At 41.8% G+C, this 22,321-nt stretch overlaps 1 protein-coding gene across 1 annotated transcript in view; it reads right to left on the reverse strand.

Moving 5' to 3' along the window:
- Positions 1-14,448: 14,448 nt before the first annotated feature.
- Positions 14,449-22,321, reverse strand: part of MLLT1 (MLLT1 super elongation complex subunit) — a 53,795-nt gene continuing 45,922 nt past the window's right edge. The window contains exon 12 of the mRNA XM_066574178.1: positions 14,449-17,177. Coding sequence (XP_066430275.1) covers positions 17,049-17,177 — 129 coding nt within the window. The 3' untranslated portion in view covers positions 14,449-17,048. The remainder of the gene's footprint in view (positions 17,178-22,321) is intronic.

Genomic DNA, 22,321 nt, shown 5'->3' on the forward strand with positions numbered 1-22,321 from the left:
GCTGAGGGTTTCACAACAATGGTGCCAGCGGGCTAATGATAAGGTTGTGTGCTAAAGTCGTTTCCCACTGTAGCATGCAAAGTAGCTTGTGATCTGATAGTGTGTTGTTTAGCATGGCATAAAAGTGGGATAAGGTTCCCGGGTGAGTGGGGCAAAATTTACATATGGCTTCCATCTGATTTAATTCTATCTTTGTTGATAGCTTTAGTTTTGAGGTCCAAAAGTGGAAGACCTGCATTTTTCTCCACCACTCGCCAGGTGGTGGGTTGTAGTGGCTGTTAAAAGTGGACATCGATATCAGTTTGCCATGGATCAGAAAGTCATATAAAGTATTCAGATTATTTGCTTTCCACCATATGAATTGAGTCTCTTCTAGCCCAGGTAGGAAGTCTGGGTTATGGCACAAAGGTGTCAATGGTGATGGGGTAGCGGGTAAGTTTATTTTAAATCTAGTTTGTCTCCATAATAGTATGGAGAAGAAAGTATATGGAGAGTTGGTTTTTAGATTGGGTGGGAGGGGGACTTTTGTCCACAGAAGTGATGGCCAGGTGTATGGTTTTAATTTGGTTTCCTCTATGGTGGTCCATAATGGCGATTGGGAGCCTGCATATACGGGTGGTATTTGGGCCAGTCTCGCGGCCTTATAGTATTTTGTAATACAGGGTACTGACAATCCCCCGTGTTTCTTATGGAGATGCATTATGGGTTTGGATATTCTGGGGCGTTTGTGTGCCCAGATGAATGAGGATATTTTCTTTTGCAAGGAGCGTAGTTCTGGGGTTGGGACTGGTATGGCGAGGGTTCTAAAGAGATATAGCAACTTTGGAAGTAGAGTCATTTTAATGCTGTGAATGCGACCGATCCACGATAAGAGTGGGTTTTCCCATCTCACCAAGTCAAGAGCTAGTTGTCTAAAGAGTGGAACGTAGTTCCATTTGTGTAATGTATCGAGTGAGTTAGTGAGTTTTATCCCTAGGTATGATATGTAGTGTTTTTGAGTTTTAAATTGGAAATTTATTTCGATTAGTTTTTGTATATTTGGCGGTGTGTTGCAGTAGAGGATTTCTGACTTAGACTGGTTTATGTTGAGTTCCGAAACGCTGCTAAATTTTTCTAGTATCATCATTAAATTTGGGAGTGAGGTTAATGGGTTGGTTATAGTAAGGAGCAGGTCGTCAGCAAAGAGACGGAGTTTGTTGTTAGTATCACCAATCAGTATTCCTTTGATATTAATGTTACTTCGAATGGCAATTGCTAGAGGTTCTATTGCGAGGGCGAATAGGGCTGGTGATAAGGGGCATCCCTGACGTGTTCCTCTCAGAATATGGACTGGGGAGGGGTGGGATGAGGGAATTTTAAGGTATGCTGTCGGTTTAGAGTAGAGTGCGGATAATAGTTTCACGACAGGACCTTTAAAACCCATCTTCTGGAGGGATAGTTGAAGGTAGGGCCAGGAAAGGGAATCAAAAGCTTTTTCTATATCTAGTGCCAATATTGACATGGGGGTTTTATTTATGTTTGCATGGTTAATGAGGTTGAGAATTTTTCTTACGTTGTCTGGTGCCTGTCTGCCTGGGATAAAGCCCACCTGATCTCGATGTATTAGTGCGGGGAGTAGTCTGTTTACTCTGTTTGCTATTATGGATGTTAGTAATTTTAAGTCTATATTAAGAAGTGAGATTGGCCTATAGTTGGAGGGGAGGGTTTGGTCTTTCCCTGGCTTGGGTATTGTTGTAATAAGTGCTTGTAAAAAGTCGGGGTGTATGTGTCCTTCTTGGAGTATGTGGTTGAATAATTGTACTAAGTGTGGTTTTAGGGTCTGGGCAAATTTTTTATAGTATAATGATGTAAAGCCGCCCGGGCCTGGAGCTTTTCCTCGTTTAAGTCGTTTGATCGCCCAGTCTACCTCCTCTTCCGTGATGGGTGAGTTAAGATTTGTTGAGCTTGATTCAGATAGGCAGGGAAGCTTAAGTTGGTTTAAGAATTCGGTTATTTGTGGTTCTGTGGCTGTTTGTTGGTTATTGTATAGCTTTTGATAGTATTGATGGAATGTTTTGTATATTTTTTCCGGGTTGAATGTTAGCTGGCCGTGTCTGGTTTGGATTTTATGGATTATGTTTATAGTTTGCTTTTCCCTAAGCTTTCTAGCCAGGAGTTTGTCAGGTTTGTTTGCGAGTTGATAGTATGTGGCTTGAGTCCAGGCTAGGGCTTTTTCTGTTTTATGGGTTAGCAGCGTGTTAAGTTCTAATCTAGTGTCCTGGATGGCTTTTCTAAGATAATTTGAGGGGTTCTGCGTGTTTGCTATCTCAAGTTTGCGTATCTTGTATTCTAATGTAGCTTGTGCTTTGTTTTTTTCTTTTTTTCTTTGTGAAGCTATAGAAATTAGTGTTCCTCTTATCACTGGTTTATGAGCTAGCCACCTTATATCAGTTTCTGTGTCGTCTGGTCCATTATGTTGGAAGTACTCATCTAGTTTTTGTTGTATGGTGTCTCTTATTGTGGGGTTGGTGAGGAGAGCCTTGTTAAGTCTCCATGTGTAAGGGATTCGTGTCTGGGGTGAAAATAGGAATTCGGACAGAACAGCGTCATGATCAGACCATTCCATTATTAGGTGGCGGGTAAAGGACAGTAGTGGCAGGGTCACAGAGTTGGTGAGGATCCAGTCTAGTCTATAGTGTTGTTTGTGGGCCGGGGAGTAATAGGTGTAGCCTCTCTTATGTTGGTTGAATTCTCTCCATGTGTCGGCTAAAGTTAGTAAATTAAAGGCTTCTTTAAGTTTGTGCCTTAGTCTTTTCTCTCTTGGAGGGGTTGTTTGTGACGTTGAGTCAATTTTGGGATCGATAGTAAAATTGAAGTCCCCGCACCAAATTAATCTGGTGTACTCCAGTGGTAGAAGAATATCACAGACTGTTAGGAAGAACTCTATTGGGTTTTCATTCGGTGCGTATGTATTTACGACACAGAGTTTATCATTGTAGAGTTCACCCATGAGGATCAGGTATCGTCCCTGCTCATCGGCCATAGTGTTGTTTATTTTAAAGGGGAGGGAGTTACGAATAAAGGTAAAAACTCCTCTGCTTTTAGTGGTGTATCTGGCGTGGAGATGGGTTTGGTATCTTAGGTTGAAAAAGTTAGGGCTAGATGTACACTACCGTTCAAAAGTTTGGGGTCATTGAAATGTCCTTATTTTTGAAGGAAAAGCACTGTACTTTTCAATGAAGATAACTTTAAACTAGTCCTAACTTTAAACAAATGCACTCTATACATTGCTAATGTGGTAAATGACTATTCTAGCTGCAAATGTCTGTTTTTTTGTGCAAAATCTACAAAGGTGAATAGAGGCCCATTTCCAGCAACTATCACTCCAGTGTTCTAATGGTACAATGTGTTTGCTCATTGGCTCAGAAGGCTAATTGATGATTAGAAAACCCTTGTGCAATCATGTTCACACATCTGAAAACAGTCTAGCTCGTTACAGAAGCTACAAAACTGACCTTCCTGTGAGCAGATTGAGTTTCTGGAGCATCACATTTGTGGGGTCAATTAAACGCTCAAAATGGCCAGAAAAAGAGAACTTTCATCTGAAACTCGACAGTCTATTCTTGTTCTTAGAAATGAAGGCTATTCCATGCGAGAAATTGCTAAGAAATTGAAGATTTCCTACAACGGTGTGTACTACTCCCTTCAGAGGACAGCACAAACAGGCTCTAACCAGAGTAGAAAAAGAAGTGGGAGGCCGCGTTGCACAACTAAGCAAGAAGATAAGCACATTAGAGTCTCTAGTTTGAGAAACAGACGCCTCACAGGTACCCAACTGGCATCTTCATTAAATAGTACCCGCAAAACACCAGTGTCAACATCTACAGTGAAGAGGCGGCTGCGGGATTTTGGGCTTCAGGGCTGAGTGGCAAAGAAAAAGCCATATCTGAGACTGGCCAATAAAAGAAAAAGATTAAGATGGGCAAAAGAACACAGACATTGGACAGAGGAAGACTGGAAAAAAGTGTTGTGGACGGATGAATCCAAGTTTGAGGTGTTTGGATCACAAAGAAGAACGTTTGTGAGACGCAGAACAAATGAAAAGATGCTGGAAGAATGCCTGACGCCATCTGTTAAGCATGGTGGAGGTAATGTGATGGTCTGGGGTTGCTTTGGTGCTGGTATGGTGGGAGATTTGTACAGGGTAAAAGGGATTCTGAATAAGGAAGGCTATCACTCCATTTTGCAACGCCATGCCATACCCAGTGGACAGCGCTTGATTGGAACCAATTTCATCCTACAACAGGACAATGACCCTAAACACACCTCCAAATTGTGCAAGAACTATTTACAGCAGAAGCAGGCGGCTGGTATTCTATCGGTAATGGAGTGGCCAGCGCAGTCACCAGATCTGAACCCCATTGAGCTGTTGTGGGAGCAGCTTGACCGTATGGTACGCCAGAAGTGCCCATCCAACCAATCCAACTTGTGGGAGATGCTTCTAGAAGCGTGGGGTGCAATTTCACAAGCTTACCTCAACAAATTAACAGCTAGAATGTCAAAGGTGTGCAATGCTGTAATTGCTGCAAAAGGAGGATTCTTTGACGAAAGCAAAGTTTGATGTAAAAACAATGTTATTTCAAATACAAATCATTATTTCTAACCTTGTCAATGTCTTGACTCTATTTTCTATTCATTTCACAACGCATGGTGGTGAATAAGTGTGACTTTTCATGGAAAACACAAAATTGTTTGGGTGACCCCAAACTTTTGAACGGTAGTGTAGTTGAAAAGTGAGACTCTTGTATGCATAGGATATCTGGTTTGTGTCTTTCGTAATCAAGGAACGCTTTTCTTCGTTTGTTTGGGGAGTTAAGTCCCCGTACATTGTGGCTTAGAACTCTACACATGGTGGCTTATCTGGGTGAGGCTGCTGATGTATTTGGATGGTTTTTGAGATCTGTTTTTTTTTTGGGGGGGGGGGAGGATTGGTAGGGAAGACTTTAGTATCTTTGTGAGATTTGAGATATTTAAATTGGGTGATGGTAGTGTAGCCCTGAGAGATTTTAAGTGGTAAAACAACTTGACTAATAACTTTTAGACATGTTCTAAACATCAACAAAATAGTAAGAATGCGACGGGGGTCCTTGTGGTGGACCATCCCGCGCTGTATTCTCCTGCTCCTCCGGTTTCTGAGGCTGGTGGGAGGGGGTCGGGGGTGGTTTTGGGCTCTCCGGTGTCTCCGGCGGTGGATCAGATGTTCCCCCTGTGCTTGGGCTGCTGCCGTTCGCTCCTCCGGCTCGCGCCGACCCGCGGCGTCCCGAAATCTAGGCCGGGGATGCAGCCGCGGCAGTAGGCCTCAGTCTACGGACCTCACGGAGCATGTCGGGAGAGGTGTCTTCCTGCTCCTCTTGTGCTGGGCCGCGCGACGGGACAGGTCGACTTGTATATTTTAATGGCACCACTCCAGGCTACATATAATGTATTCTATAACTTTTATTACATTTTCTTTTGGGGGAAATGGAAACCCCTTCCCCCCACACAGAAATCCCACCATTGTTTTGGGGGTTTTGTTATTACAGCGTCACCATTCAGTAAAAATCAGCACGATTACTGAGATACCAAGTTTATAGAGATTTTTTTTATTTTTTATTACTTAAGCACAATAAAAGCATGTTTTTAAAGAAAAACAATTGGCGCTGCATTGTAAGATCCAGAACATTATTATTTTTCCAGTGGCGGAGCTCTGAGGGGTCTTGTTTTTTGTGGGGAGAGTTATAGCTTTTAGTGGCACCATTTTGAGGTACATGGGACTTATGAATTACTTTTCATTGTGTTTTTTGGGAGGCAAGCAAAAGAAAAATAGGAATTCTGGAATTCGTTTTTTAAATTACTTTTACGGTGTTCACCAGGTCTGATGAATAAAATATTTTCATTATTTGGATCATTGGGTGCATGTGGCAATACCTTTTATGAGCCTGTTTTTGAAACATTTTTTGGTATTTTATCCATTTAGAAAGGGTTTTTGTGGGGAAAGTGTGTTTTCTTTTTTTTTTTAAACTGCATTTTTTCCCTTTAAATTAAACTTTATTGAACACAATTTTTTGTTAGTCACTGAAGGGGACTTGAAGAACCGATCGTTCGATCTCTAGGATTGTATTACTTACGTACTGCATTCTACTAAACCAATGACAGCAGCCTATTAGACTCAGTGGGAGGTGGGGCCTAATAGAGTGAGTTATATGGCAGACATAGAATCCTTCTTCAGGCTTCCAGATGAAAAGGGAATCCATTGGTGACTTGCAATCCTACTGTGGGGGTGCCCATGGGTAACAGAAGGAGCCCCATCTCCTCGTCATCTAATTACATGCTGTAGTTGCTATTGATTTTGGCATGTAAGGGGTTAAACTGCCGGGATCTGAGGTTTTTCTGTCATTGCTCGTTAGCGTAAGAGCTTGGCTGGTACTAGTCAGGCAAGCTACCACCTAAAAAAGATGTATGTGCAGCTGTAAAGCCCATTAGTGAGGTTGGTAACAAGGCGTATTGGCCATCACTAAGGGGTTAGATATCTCCAGCTAGAGAAGGCTCTGCACTTTAGGGCCCGTTCACACAGGTGTATTTTCTGTGCGAGTGCTGTCCATGTATTTCACAGACAGCGCAGAGACCCATTATAGCCAATTAGGATATTTCGATGAGCATTCATGCAGTCAGACATGCAATGTTCTCTGCCAGCAGGTAGCGGCACACAGACGTGTGGGCATGTGCTGTGCCATGGGCGTTGTGCCTGAGAACCTCTAGAGCAGCTCACATACATCCGTATAAATGAGCCCATAGTCAGTGTTATAGGAGATGCCTCAAGAGGATTCTCACCCTTCTCATTCCTATTGTTTTATACCGATTTATTTCCGATCATTTGGCAGCAGTTAGAAAGTCTACAGTGACCCGAAAGGACTTTACACCTAAAACAGCCTGCAATATGTCAGATGGAACAAGCCTGCTAGTCACCCCGCCACTTGCTAGTGATTCCTCAGCTTTGGGCCCCATTCAGACTGTAGTATTTGGTCAGTATTTTGCATTAGGATTTGTAAGCCAAAAACAGGAGTCGAACCTACAAGAGAGAGTATCATGGAAAGATGTGTATCTCTTCTGTGTTTTGAAAAATCACAGAAAACGGCTATCTAGTTAACAACATAATACAAAAGGGCACTACACGTACCATGTGGCCTGACAGCCTTTGTATGCTATATCTGTGTGCGGGTATTGTGCTAAGCAGCCCCCGACCCCAGTATATGGAAGGTGTGTGAGCGGGTGTTTGCCAGTACTTTGTATCTGTGTGGAGACTCCTCCATATAGCAGTCGGGCTTGTCTGCATGACGGGAGTTGTGGTGCTTCTACCTGTCCTCTTGTGTCAGTACATTGGTAAGTATGTGATAGACATGATGATTAGTCAGTGTAAAATGTCTATTGATTTGTATAAACCAAATGTATTATGCTATTGTAATGACTTCAGCCTAATGTGGAACTCTGCTGCATAAGGAAAGAGTTAAATCACAGTGTTATATGTTATTGCTTGTGTTCATCTTGGATGTTTCCCCAGCCCTGCCCCCACACAGAAACTTCTGAAACAACACAGAGACCTCTCAAACAATTACTTGTCACGAACACAGAAATTCCTTCAGCTAGGACAAAGTCCAAGCTACATTGGACTTGAGAGAGGTGTGGGGAGAGGGAGGCGGGGGTTCTATATGATCCAACAAATGAGAATCTTATATGTTACTGATGTAATCTGTTGCACGCCCATTAAAGGGCAGTTATCATGTATTATAATAAAAGCCTGAGACTCTACACATTTAGCTAGAGTCTCCAGGTTTAGACCAGCATTTGTGTCTGATCTGGTCGATGATGTGTGCACACTATACAATTTGGAAGCTACAGAAATCCCCCGAAGCCTGCTGGAGAAAATATGATCTAGCACAAGTATATGGTCGCTTTCTGTGACACTTTTTACTATCTTCTGTATTTTGGATCCACTCCTGGTTTTAGCTTACAAATACTGACCAAATACTGCAGTCTGAACGAGGCCTAGGCCCTATTTGCAAAATATGTAAGAGGTGAAAACTTTCCTCCATGCCAGTATTTCCCAAACTCCAGTCCCAAGCGCCCCCAGCAGGTCATGTTTTCAAGATATCCTATGGTAAGAACACCTATGGCAATGTCTGAGGCACCAACAATAATTACATCACCTGCGCAATACTGAGGAAATCCTGAAAACACGACCTGTTGGGGCCTGTAGAGAATGGACACTTCATCACCAGAAGATGAAGAATCGGACAACTGGAGGTGAGGTGATCTGGAGTGACTGCAGGAGACAGGAGAAGATTGACGGGGAGAAGATGCGGTAGGTAAGAAGACTGACGGGGGAGGAATAGATAAGTATACAATTTTCTAATGACTGGATCACTTTAACACTAACTGCTTTGTTTAAAGAATTGGTACCATCCATCCCACTCTACTGCCTTGCAATGGATAGTGTGCATCGTCCATTGGTCCTTTAATGCTCAGATGGCAAGCCTCAGGACGTCATTGCGGAAGTGACCTTCTATAGGTCAAAGCAATCCAACATGCAAGTGACCTGCAACCACTTCACTCAAACATTTAAATCACACAATTCCAAAGCAAATCTTGGTGAGGCCACCATTTTTACTTGACCGTTCTGCAGAGCTCAAAGCCAAGCTAGAATATTTGCATCTCCTTGACCAGTCTAGCAAACCTGCGGACTCCAACCAAGACCATGAAAGACTTTGCCTGTGCCCAGTAGGGTCCAATACTTTTAAACTTCAATATCCTCACACTGCTCAAAAGTCACAAGCTGAGCTGATTGATTCAGCCCGTCCTTGCCCAAGAGAAGATCAACACGAGATTCACCTGAGTTTTACAATCCATACACTCCCACTAATTCACATGTCGTGTCAGTAATGCCATTCCCATCATGCACCTTACAGTTTTAACCCAGGGTTCAACCAACACAGAAACACTCAATGTTTTTGATGGGGTATTTTCTACAAACTTTCAAATGGTCTATGGTTTTCTAAAGATCCCCCTTATACTGTGGTGACACATTTCTTGGGCTTCGCTCCAGATTAAGCATTTTAGGACCAAGGGTCAAAATGTTTTGGAGTAATGAATTACTCCAAAATGATTTAATGCATTAATTAAAGTACTTTTTTTTTATTACTAATTCTAATTTGAATTCTAATTCAATTTTTTTTTACCGGGGCACTAAGGCCTGCCTTGTCGGATCACAATGGAACCAGTCTTTTCAATTTGCATTTTATAGGAAAAAGGGACATAAATTGTAAAAAAAGGGCAACTCTCCTTGGTCCTTCCCCCTTGTATTCTAATGTGATTGATCAGAAATAAAATATACGGTTGTGAGTAGAGATGAGCGAGCACCCAAATGCTCGGGTCCGCGTAATTCCAGTCGAGCTTTTCGTAAAATTCGAGAGCTCTACTCGAGTAACGAACCCCATTGACTACAATGGGAGACTTTTTGTATGTGGGATGCCGGGTCCCGAGCTTTTTTTGTTTTCTCTCGCTCTCGCTCGACAAAAAAATTGCCAATGACGCGCGCTGCGGCGGAGAGGGGCCAAAACAGGCACATCACAGCAGGGAGGAGCCAAAAGCTGGGGTGGGGTTGAACACGATTTGAAGCTCTTTCGAGTAATGAGCACCATCGAGTACGCTAATGCTCGAATGAGCATCAAGCTTGGCAGAGTATGTTCGCTCAACTCTAGTTCTGAGCTGCATAGACCTGCTCCACCTGAGGAAGCCATCATTTGATAGCGACACGCATTAGGATTTGTGGATCTTATTGTTCCTGCATGTTTATAACCATTTGGGTGGTAATTCCACCCCTGAGCGGCACTGAGCATCTGCGTCTGACACACTATCTGTTGCTGGCATTTATTATAACTCTTATGTGATATTTGATCCACAGGATTCACTAACGCTCTATAAATACATAGATTTATATGGACAGAATTTGTTTAAAGGGGGATTTGAGGTGTTTGCACACATTGGTGCAATGCCTGGGGAATATTTTGTTGTATGCAGTTTCAAGTGCTTTAATAGATTTGTCTGTTTATGGTGCAATAATAAAGCCTTTAGTATAGTGTATATTTTGGTTTCATTTTCGGTTATGTAGCACACTAGTTTCTTTTTGTTCCTGAGCATTTTTTCATTGAATGTCCATATGTTATAGGCAGGTGCCTGGCATTGCTATATACTGTGCTAATGTAGGTGATATAACCAATTCAATTTATCACATATAATAATCCTTGAGGGGCCTCGTGGGGTGCAGTGTTAAGGCAGCAGTATGCATTCCTAAGCGCTTGCCCACGACCTGAAGGTTGCAAGCTCAATCCCCGCTTGCTTCAGTTAGCTGGCTAAAGGTTCACGAAGCAGCCTTCCATCCTTCTGAGGTCAGTTAAATGAGTACCCAGCTTGGTGGTGGGGTAATAAATTACCTGAAAGCGCTGTGGAATAAGTTAGTGCTATACCAAATAACAAGTCCCTTTCCTTCAATTTTGCCAAAATGTACACGCTACTTGTTGAGTGGTTTCATTTCTATTAAAAGCTAGGGCTATAGGACACACATAGATCCCCAAATATCCTATTTGTCCGAGCAGTTGTACCCTTAGTAATTCTTATCTTGGCTGATCCAAACATGATAGGTGTAGAAGTTTCTGAAGTGCACCAAAAATGTACTCTTTTCTTGGATTAAATTGTCCTTATCGTGTCCCAACCGCTTACCTCTCACCTGGCCCTTCAACAAACCTTTATCCTTTGTTACAGCCAAGGCGGTAGTGACATGTAAAAGGAGCACACCTACCGTATTCACTACTACTCATCTAGAAGTAGCTGAAGAGACAGAAGGGAAGTACATTGCGCCAGTGTGGTAATTTAGACCTGTGGAAGCTTGAGTTACTAAACTTAAAATCCAGAATGCGTCTCGTACGTTCAGGGCTCTGGACCAATCCTCCCCTTAAGGGTTTATTAACCCATTCTATGCCACATACTTTAAAGGAGATGTCCCGCGCCGAAACGGGTTTTTTTTTTTTTAAACCCCCCCCCCGTTCGGCGCGAGACAACCCCGATGCAGGGGTTAAAAAAACCACCCGCACAGCGCTTACCTGAATCCCGGCGGTCCGGTGACTTCAATACTTACCGCTGAAGATGGCCGCCGGGATCCTCCGTCTTCGTGGACCGCAGCTCTTCTGTGCGGTCCACTGCCGATTCCAGCCTCCTGATTGGCTGGAATCGGCACGTGACGGGGCGGAGCTACACGGAGCTACACGGAGCCCCATAGAGAACAGCAGAAGACCCGGACTGCGCAAGCGCGGCTAATTTGGCCATCGGAGGCCAAAAATTAGTCGGCACCATGGAGACCAGGACGCTAGCAACGGAGCAGGTAAGTAAAAAACTTTTTATAACTTCTGTATGGCTCATAATTAATGCACAATGTATATTACAAAGTGCATTATTATGGCCATACAGAAGTGTATAACCCCACTTGCTGCCTCGGGACATCTCCTTTAAGAAGGCTAGTGTCACCTGCCTGTATGCCAAAATAATACTCCTTATATGGAATATTTTATTGTTTTGTTAGGTTGTGCACCTAGTATGTGTTCCGATATTTAGACCTTTAATTTACGTGTAGTACACCATATACATATCAGACATTACATATTGTAGACCTAATACAATCAATCTACATATTAATTGGCTAAATAATAGTAAAATGAGCTCCTGGCACTTCTGCAATTACTCTGTGAAATGTGGGGGTGCTGTGTATACCATGACATGTTGAAATGTGAAAATCAGGATACTTTGCCAGAAAAGTATTTTTCTTTCAAGTGAGGTTGCTGGGATACCTCCCACAGCTCCAAAGAGGTTTCCTCTCCAAACTTGTAAATTACAGGAGCCGAAGCAGCCATGATCAATAGCTGCACATAACATTCCCAGTTGAATATTCCAAGTGGGGGGTGGGGGGTGGATTCTGCAAATGCATTATGTTTTATATAAGTAACTATTCGAGTGTCTGGCAGGTGATAGCAGCTCAGCACTGCTATAGGTGCTTAGGTGGCACTGTGGAGGATTTATTCCATCTCCCTTATTTGCAGCTCAGCCTGAGATAAGGCTGATAGATTCTAAGTCCTCAGCAGGACAGTATAGAGATGGCTCAGAGGCAGATATGGAATGCTGACAGGGAATCAAAACCGCACGTGACCATCTAACAGGATTACTACCCTTGTTTATAACTCCTGCTGCTAATGTAGTCACAGGGGTCACAAGTCAGTCAATAACTCTGAAACACTTTAATAAGAAAAGAACATGTACACACGGAACAATCTTTAATTTTTAACTGAAATATCAATTTGGGCCAATTTTACTTTGTGGGGAAACCGCTTTAAAGGGGATGTCCAACAAAAAATATTGTTTAGTGTTAAATTCAATGCATAACTCAAAACAAATTTTGCTTTTACACTTTCAAAATTATTATATACGTATCTCTTCAGAGATCTCACGATGTCTGTAATAGAATATCCAAACACTTTATAAAGTCATAGATATAAACGTTCGTCCTTCACAACTATTATGAAGCAGCTGTAACAGACCAACTTACCCTTCTTCATGCTACTTTTTCAGCTCCCTCTGGGTAAAACTTGGAACTTCCAAATGTAGTTTTGCTAGTGTGGAATCACTTACTCCAGAGGTCCCTTTTACGTTTCCCTCTCTACCGGTCTGGGACTCTGAAAAAAAGTTTCTTCCAGCCTTCTTTCATTACATATGCCCCTTACACCCCCCTACGTAGTAGCTTTAGCCTCCAACCAGACGTGAACTTCCTTCCTTCATTTCACTGGTGGTCTACACCAATTTTTTTGTTACATTTTTCTGTCAAACTCTGGAATAATCTTCCCGACTTCACCGATATCTTACAATATTTCCAGTTCGGAGATATTTTGCTACCTCCAACTTAAAGGGATAGTTTCATCTGGAACTTTCAAGGAAACATCCACAGGATAGGTCATGAACGTCTGATAGATGTGGACTCCACCTCTAGGACCCACATCTAGTTCTGGTCCTCACTAGCCACAACCCTGCTGAATGTGACATTTAGGAGTGGCCATAACTAACAGAAATCTCCTCATACTCCCATACATATGTACAAGCACGGAAACAAGATCTATCACCGTACAGGGCCCCTTTGGTTTTCACTAATGTGTGGCTAAAGATATCTGTTCAATTAACATTATCTCAACCTTTATGGTTCTTATTAGATATGCAGTCTAAGTACTATGTATGTGCCTAACTACCCATCTTAGTTTGGAATGTGCATCTACCCAGGGACTGTTACACATTTGGTGGACGTACCCAGGAGCAGTTAGGTTCTGCACCAGAGTTTAGGGTATCATACATAGTCTCTTCAGTGTTCTTCTCTGATGTGACCCCTGCATTAGCCTTCTATACCAAGACACCCCAATGCTTTCATACACCCATGGTTTCTTCCTGTCCTTGCCTGTTATTTTCTCTTATACTCCTACCCTTGCTGCTGTGATCAGTTTATTTCTGTTGATTTGTAAATTTTCCTATTGAAGCTCTGTTGATTCCAATTCGTACGGTGGCGATCTGCTTCTAGTCCTCCTGCTCCTTACTAGGATTGTGTCTTTGTAGGCTCATTCTCATACCAGCTATTTAACTTTAATTTCAACCTATTGCTAATCAAGTCACCTTGGATTGTTTCGGCTTTTGGTTTTCCCAGTTGTTGTGTTCTTCCGCTGTCTACGAAGCATTTTGGCATGCATACTACATTGCAATAATGATGCAAGTTTCTCATGTATTGTATTTTTATTACAAAAAATAAAACTTTGAAATAGAAAATATTTTACTGAAGTAAAACATTAAAATTATCGGCAAAAACAGGATGTTAATGCGGCCTGCAGCGTTTCAGAATAAATACACTTTGAGGTTTGACTCGGAGCTGAGCTTGGCGTCCCGGGGTGGGCTGTGCCGGCCTCTCCCCGCCCACTGCATGCAGAGTGGCGGCGCTCTCCTAATACATAACTCTACACAAAGTCATTCTTGTCATTGATCACATTCCTTACTACGGTTATATTTGCAGGTACATTTGTGTTGGTTGATAACTTTGTTCGGATGATGCAACAGACAGCAACCTACCTCCGTGTTCATACAGTAAATACTGGCAACCTACCTCCGTGTTTATACAGTACATAGTGGCAAAGTAGTAATATGAAGCCTGTGCCCATAGAACACAATGAGAAGCTTGCTTACTAACGACATGCAAGAGTTAGACCAGCGGTCTGATAAAAGTGCATATTGTTTGGCACTGCAGTAATGGAATAAATAGTCTGACCCAACTATTTGCTTAATGAAGTGGAAACAACTCCATGCAACAGATTTTCTCCATCTTTATTTTTTTCCTATAAAAACTCTTACAAGATTCCAATATTAAAAATAATACAAGACCGAATTATTTATGCATCAATAGCAATACGGTTTCCAACCACTGAGCTTGGTCTAAAACTCCTTCACTTTGCTTGATACATTAATAAATACTTTGTGGACAATAAAACAGTCTAATAATAGAGCTCATCGTCTCATTTTAAATGTGTTCGTAACTCTGTAACCATTAAAATGCGAAATTTGCTAAAAAGTATCTCACGTGAGAGTGATGTCACCCGATCTCAAACTGGAAACAGAAGAGAAGTGGTCAGTCTGGAATCAACATGCTCGACACAAGAGATTGGCCCATGAATACTTCGTGTTTTTTTTTTTTTAAAGCAGTTAACTTTATTAGCAACAGTTGTTAAAGAAAACACAGACAGCTGTCTCCAGTAGTGTTGTCATGTTGTTAATAAAGTCAACTGAATTCGAAAGCCACCAATCAGAGGAGATGGTGGAAAATATAAGAGCTGCTTCTCCACAGACACTGACAGACACGGTGGCTCTGCAGGTAGTAATACTGCCAGTTCTGTTGCTCAGTAATCTACTATTCATCCATTAGATACCTGATCATTGTGAATTGAACACCAGGGGGTCACATGACCATTATTATAGACAGACCTGTCCTTGGGCTGTACCATCCTACTGTGCAGATAGGGACCACTGTGCTGGTATAAGAAAGGGATGTGAGCAGAATTTGACATACATGTATATTGGAAAATTGTATGATTTCCTATTCTGTAACTAAATAAATAAAAACTGGAAAAAAGTAGTAAAGAGCGGACAACCCCTTCAATGGCATTTAATACCTTTAAGGCTATTGAAATCCCTCCCTAAAGACGAGATACATTTTATTTCATGCTGCCAAATGAAATTCATTTGCAATGAACAACAAATACTGATATGAAATGGAGGGAATCAAATACTGTGCGGAAGACCCAAAATCTAAACATCTGTCCTTACAAATACAATGGACATAAAAAGAATGTAAATGCAGTACTACGCCCCCCGGGGGAGACCATTCTATCGCAATGGGGAAAACAGGAACTGTTGTAGTGTGGCTTCTGTCAAAATGAGGAAAACATGGAAGAGGGAAAACTAGTACTAGTCCAATATCTTTATCAATGACACATATGGTTTGCAGAGGCAGATAATACAATACCAAGTGACCAAAAAAGTAGGTTTGACCACTTCAAAACACATCAAATGCTAAGTTTGGTCCTAAGAGGGGCCAATGCTGGTCCAGAATGGGTATCATGTGGAAAAGGAGTGTAACAATATCAAATATTAAAAAAAAAAAAAAAAAAAAAAAAGAAAGAAAAAAACCTCTTTAGTGTTTAGTACAGGTCAGGGTCATCTGTAGAACGTACGTTACTATAAAACTCCAGTTACTAGATTCTGTTGCAGTTTAACTTAAGTAGGAAATGTAGGATGTCTGTCAACACAATGAACCTTAAAATTAGTGTCAACCAAGTAGTTCGGGTTGGATGTCCATGATGCTTTTGGAATTTTATTTTTATTGCACAAACATAAGAAACCTTACTTTAAGGTTTCCCGATGTTAGCAGTGTCCTATATAAATACTCATCTTCCTACCTGAGCCATTTGTACCTGTACTTGTCATTTGCAAAACGGATTCTCTTACAAGCCCTTCCGATATCAGGATGTATTGACGTTTTCACCATATTTGTGTATGGCAAGTTTTCCATTCCATGCTCCAAAAAAAAATATATATATAAAATTAAAAGCTGATTCAAAGCAGGAAACAAAAAAAAAATCCTTGTTCCACCCTTAACCGTCAACATAAAAACAAAGTGTAATAGTCTGGCTCTCCAGGCCCTCTTATACATAAAATACATACATACATATATATAATATATATATAATATACAGCTTACAGATTCAATGTTCCATAATGTTTCTGAAGCAGAGTGAAGCCAGTGCTCACACGTGATAAATACAGTATTCTCTCCTCCGCCACGTCCCTAATATCATGGAACCAAACACAAAATGCCAACAGGAGAGAGAAGGAGCGGCTCTACCACAGATTACTCACAACATGGACTCACTACTGCCACACTTCTAGATAATTCCAGGCTTTTTGCAGGAGCTCCTAAAGGTTTAGAACAAATGCTTTCACACACTCAAAATACAGACACAGAAGATGGATGGATACGGCTCTAAAGAAAGTGGATGTTGGCAGAAACCGAATATGGAAGAGAAGAAGACGCCTTGTTCACAGCTCACCATCCGCATGTCATTCCTATCTGTATTGTGAGAGAGAAAACCACTTCCTGCACTCCCTACACGCCGAAAGAGGATAAAATACTGTATTCACTCAGAGTATTAAAATCTGGAGCAATAAACTCCTTGTAGGAACAACCTGGCTTAAAATGATCCAATTTGTCAAGAGCAGCTGGTCGGCGCCAAGAGGCGCTTCGTGATGACCATATTTAAAAGTTCAAGGAAGGAGGGCATTGTTTAGAGAAAACTACCCCATGATGCACTTCTCTCTCTCTCTCCCCTTTCTTCAATGACTTGGCGGCGTCATGTGGCTCCAGCTTCCAGATAACTCTGCAGTTTACGGACTGTTGTCTCATCCAGTGAGAAGAGGTCAAAGTCAAAAGTCGTATTTGTGACATTGAAATGGCCCGTTTCTTCTATGAGGTTGACAATCTTGGGAAAACCATAAAATGACAGAGAAAGGCAAATGTATTATTTGTTTTTACAAAAAAGACGACTGCACAATATTTCCTCCTACTTATCTTTACTAGAGATGAGCGAACGTACTCGGATAAGCACTACTCGTCCGAGTAATGTGCCTTATCCGAGTACCGCTGTACTCGTGCTGAAAGATTCGGGGCGCTCCGCTGCTGACAGGTGAGTCGCAGCGGGGAGCGGGGCAGAGCGGGCGGGAGAGAAGGAGAGAAAGATCTCCCCTCCGTTCCTCCCCGCTCTCCCCTGCAGCTCCCCGCTCCGCAGCGCGTCCCGAATCTTTCAGCACGAGTACAGCGGTACTCGGATAAAGCACATTACTCGGACGAGTAGTGCTTATCCGAGTACGTTCGCTCATCTCTAATCTTTACCTATTAAAAGAACTACAAAGACAACGGTTCAAAAGAAGGTATTAAAGGCGTATTCCAACTGGAAGCATTTATCATCTATTCACTGGGCCGGTGATAAATGTTTGATCGGGACCCCAACTGACCACGAGAAAGGGGTACCCCATCTAGGAAGAGTTGGAATGGAGTGGCTTGACTAAGCATGCATCTGGTTTTCCATCAGTGCACGTGGTCAACTGCTCTTCCGCTCAAACTCCTCCTTGTTGTAGTCTTCTGGTTGCGACCATTAAAGAATTCAATTGGTGTTCCAGCTGTAGAACACCAACCAATCCAGAATGAATCAAGTAGCCCATTGAAAGGTGATATATGCTTCTGGCTGGAATATCTTTTTTTTTTTTTTTTTTTTTTTTTATCAACCTCTCAAAGGCAAACCAAACCTATCCATATTTACAATATAAAAAAGAGAATCTATCATAACAAAAAAAGACCTATTGTTCAAAGGATTTGTCCCACAAAATCAAGTTATCCCAATCACGATCAATGCCATGTTCTCCGACTTGGTGGGGGTTAAAACTTGCTTTTCTGGGATAACCTTTTATCAGAATAAAATTTAAAATTATACATTTTTGAAAACATTTTTTCTAATTCTTCATGTCAGTATACTAAAAAAAATACTGAAATCTTGCAGTTTTCACAATGATCACTAACCTCAAAATACAGTAGGCCAATACAAGAAAACAAGAGACTAAAATCAATGTGCGGGATTTATCCTGTATATTGGGGAATGTCAGCAGCACAATATATTTCCTGTTGCACATTACTGAGCTAATAGCCGATTAAAATGTACAAAACCAACAAATATGAGCAAAGTTTTTTTTTATTAAACAGCAGACAGACAACCAGAGGCTGATTAAAAGCATTTAAAACAAAAAGTATCACAGAGAGGAACAGTGACCCCTATATACTCCACTGCCTGATATACCCGGCTTTGCCCGAGGTAATTTGGTACAGGCGTTTACGTGTTGCTTGCATGGAAAATTTTTATGAAGTCAAGGTTACTTTAGAGTAACCGAGGAATAAAATATTGCAATATTGTAGGAAAAAAAAAAAAAAGAGCAAAAAGTTAGCTCACTAGTATTCCTGCAGGTTTTCAGTTTCTGCTGTTGATTGGAAATGATTGCTTGTGTCCGGCTTGCTGAAAGTTTGTACAGTTTAAAATATTGTTTTCAGTAAAATAGATATAGCCACTTCAACGTGCAAAAAAATCTTATTCCTTTATTTGAAGACAAAAATTAAAATCTTTGTGTAGCGTTATGCAATGGCAACTAACGCATTTCCACCGTTTTGCGGTCTTTCTCTAAACCTCAAAGAGGAATAAAATATGTATATACATAGAGGAGCGTTAGATTCTCCTCAGGCTGCATGTACTGATGTCCCCCTGCAGAATGTGCCACCTCTCCCACTCACCTCATTAAGGACCTAAAGCATGCTTTCGCCAAATTTCACGCTTGTACGACACCAGGAAGTTACCTTACATAGGGGTGCACTCACTTTTGCAATTAGCATTAAAAAATTGCATTGTGACCCCTTTACTTTTCCTATTTAAGACCTAAAGAATGGTCGTGCCAAATTTCAAGTTTGTACGACAACGGGAAGTTAGAGAATTAGATTAAGTACATTACATAGAGGTGCCAATACTTTTACACTTAGCATTGAATAATCAAGTTGTGACCCCTTTACTTTTCCAATTTAGGACCTAAAGAATGGACGTGCCGATTTTCATGTTTGTATGGCACCAAGAAGTTACATTACATAGGGGTGCCAATACTTTTGCACCTAGAATTGAATAATCAACTTGTGATCCCTTTACTTTTCATATGTAGGACCTAAAGAATGGACGTGCCAAATTTCATGTTTGTACGACACCGGGACGTTAGAGAATTAGTGGTGAGTCAGGGAGAGCTTTCACATATTATATATATATATATTATATATACACATACATACACACACATATACACACACACAAATAAATAATCACCTCTCCCAGTGAGGAAGCCATCAAACCATGGTGATATACACGTGATATCAGTTTGATTCCCCCCTCCCTGCTCTTTTTGGGTCTTATTTATCTCTACTTGGGTGACTGATGCTTTGAGCTTACCTTTCAATTGCTGCTTTTATATTATGGCATTTAGCCCATTTGCTCAGTCTTTATATTTTGGTCATCTAGGTTATGGTTGTTTTATGGTTTTATGCATGAATTGTTCAGTGCTGTAGTGGGGTTATAGAGTAGGGGAGTGTCACTCTATTTCAGGCATACGGAATCTTGCAGCGAAATCCGGCCATGGGAGCAGCTGCGTCTGCATGTACGCGTTACTCTCCTCTATCATCTGTACAGCGGATTGTCCGCACGGCAAGCTGTCGGTCATGTGCAGTACAGATTTAGAAAAAAAAAACTCCTGCATTTCCCACGTAATCGCCTAGTGATGATGCGGAATCCGCGACCATTCCGTAATGTGACTGAAATTGACTTCAATGGAAGCCGTCAGTGTGGAATCCGCAGAAAAATGGAGCATGCTGCAATTGGTTTCTGCAAGTGTGCAGGAAGAATCAATTTTCCATACATGGTGCGGATCCGCGGTGCGGACGCCTGCCGCGGATTCCACAGCAAATATCAGTCTGTGGGCAGGAGCCCTTATGAGAGTTTCTCTTTGTGAGGCTATCATGTTTTTAAAATACTTTTAAATCAGTCTGTGGTTGTCTATATGTACATTTACAGAAAATGTTTATTTCTTGGCAATTCTAAATGTTTGAATTCCATGGGAGCCTCACAGACATGCACTCGAACACGATTTTTGAGCGCTGTCTGTTCTATTGTTTGCGTTTAGCGCATCTCATCAATGATGGGCTGTGCTAAAGTCGCCGTCGGAGGCAAAAGTAAAATCGTGGTGCTCTGCTGCTGTTGTAAGACATCCCCCGAAAAGAAGGCCCAGCGCCTCTTTTGTGGCAAAAATTAATCTAAGACAAGGTCTTATTTTCGGGGAAACACTGTAAAGGCTAGTTTACACGGGCCGATGATCGCTCAAACGACAGTTTGAGTGACAGCTTTGAGCGATCATTTTGCATAAAAATTAATTGCCATTTAAGTAGCTACTCAGGTGTGCAAATGAAGCCTTCACTGAACGCAGCTAATAGCCTATTTCTTCTCCATGGGGAAACAATGCTATCAGCACTCCCCGTGGAGAACTACTGATAAAAGTGACGGACGATTTTTATGTTGGACTAAATTTAATGATCAGCAAGCAGTGCCTGAAAAGCAGACGATGGGCACACATTTACACGCACCGATTATTGCTAAAACAATCGTTGTGTAGCGATATTTTAGAGATCATCGGCTGGTGTAAATGGGCATTAACAGTCCAAGTCATATCACCGTGGACAGAGGAAATGCCCAGGACGTTCCTAAGGTCAAAATAAGAGGAAAAAAAGCCTGATTTTTTTCCCGCCAGTGTTCAGATGGCCAACACTATGAAAGTTCAAGTTCCTGTGGTCAGCCACCCACGTCTATCACACCTGCGCACCAATAATTCAGGATCCTTGGGTCCTATATAGAATTAACAAAAAAAAAAAAACACTATCTGAAAGAATTCATACAAATTCCAGTAAACAAATTCATTCAGACGTGTCCTTTTCCCATTGGGAAACCGAGAACTCTAGTAGGTTTCCACTGTGGAGTACTCCGAAAAAGGAACCTTAAAGCTGGTGCCCTTGGCAAATGTCAAGGTATACACTGGCCCATCTTTCTAATGCAAAACCCTCAGGGGTTTGGGGGATATAGCAGATTTATGGTCCATATAAAAAAGAACTAGTTCTGTATGGAGAAAATAAGATTAGTTTGCTCCATACTTCAACAAAGAGACTTCATGATCACGCTAGACTTACACATTTACACATTCCCATACTGTCACAGGAGATATCTTAGAATTGCAGTCATAATTGGTGGAAGAACCCAGCCTTTCCAGTTCACAGCCCTCCTGTTTGGGATTTCTTCTGCCCCATTTGTCTTCACAAAGGTTATCTATGCAGTGGGATCCGTCTTGAGAATTCAGTGATTAAACTACTGGGAGTTTTCGCACCTAGGTCCTCTGCAGAATGATGTTCTGCTTCAATGGGATTGGATCCTAAAAGAGTTGATTAAAAGAACCTCCCTGAGTTGGCAGACCCATCGCTCCTTCAAATGGCAGACCTGATTACAACACTTTGCTGCATCCTGTTGACAACAGATGCGTCTTTAACGGGAAGGGGAGCACATCTAGGAGTGCCAATCCAAGGCTCCTTGATGATCCTGGAGAGATTCTTGTTATCGAATCAGAGGGAACTCAGCAGTTCGTCGAACTCTTCTACATATCTCCTCCTAGCTCAGAGGGAAGGCTGCGAAAATATGGACTGACAACATAAAATCAGTCCTGTACCTCAACAAGCAGGGAAGCACATGATCCAAAGCCCTTCAGAAATCATATCATGGGCTGAGACAAACCTATCTCATTTGACTGTAGTTCACAAGTGGTAGCAGTTGGGCCATGGACTCCCTGTGGCAGGGGGATTGGTCCTTGAACGAAAAGATCTTCCAGTGGATCCTGAACAGATCGGGTACACTATACAGCGATCTCACAGCAACATGGCTCAACGCTGAAGTGGAAACATTCTACTCATAAAAATCGGGAGGACATTCCCCTAGAGCAGTGTTTCTCAACT

This window comes from Eleutherodactylus coqui, chromosome 7, assembly GCF_035609145.1.
Source record: "Eleutherodactylus coqui strain aEleCoq1 chromosome 7, aEleCoq1.hap1, whole genome shotgun sequence".
NCBI classification, from domain to species: Eukaryota; Metazoa; Chordata; class Amphibia; order Anura; family Eleutherodactylidae; genus Eleutherodactylus; species Eleutherodactylus coqui.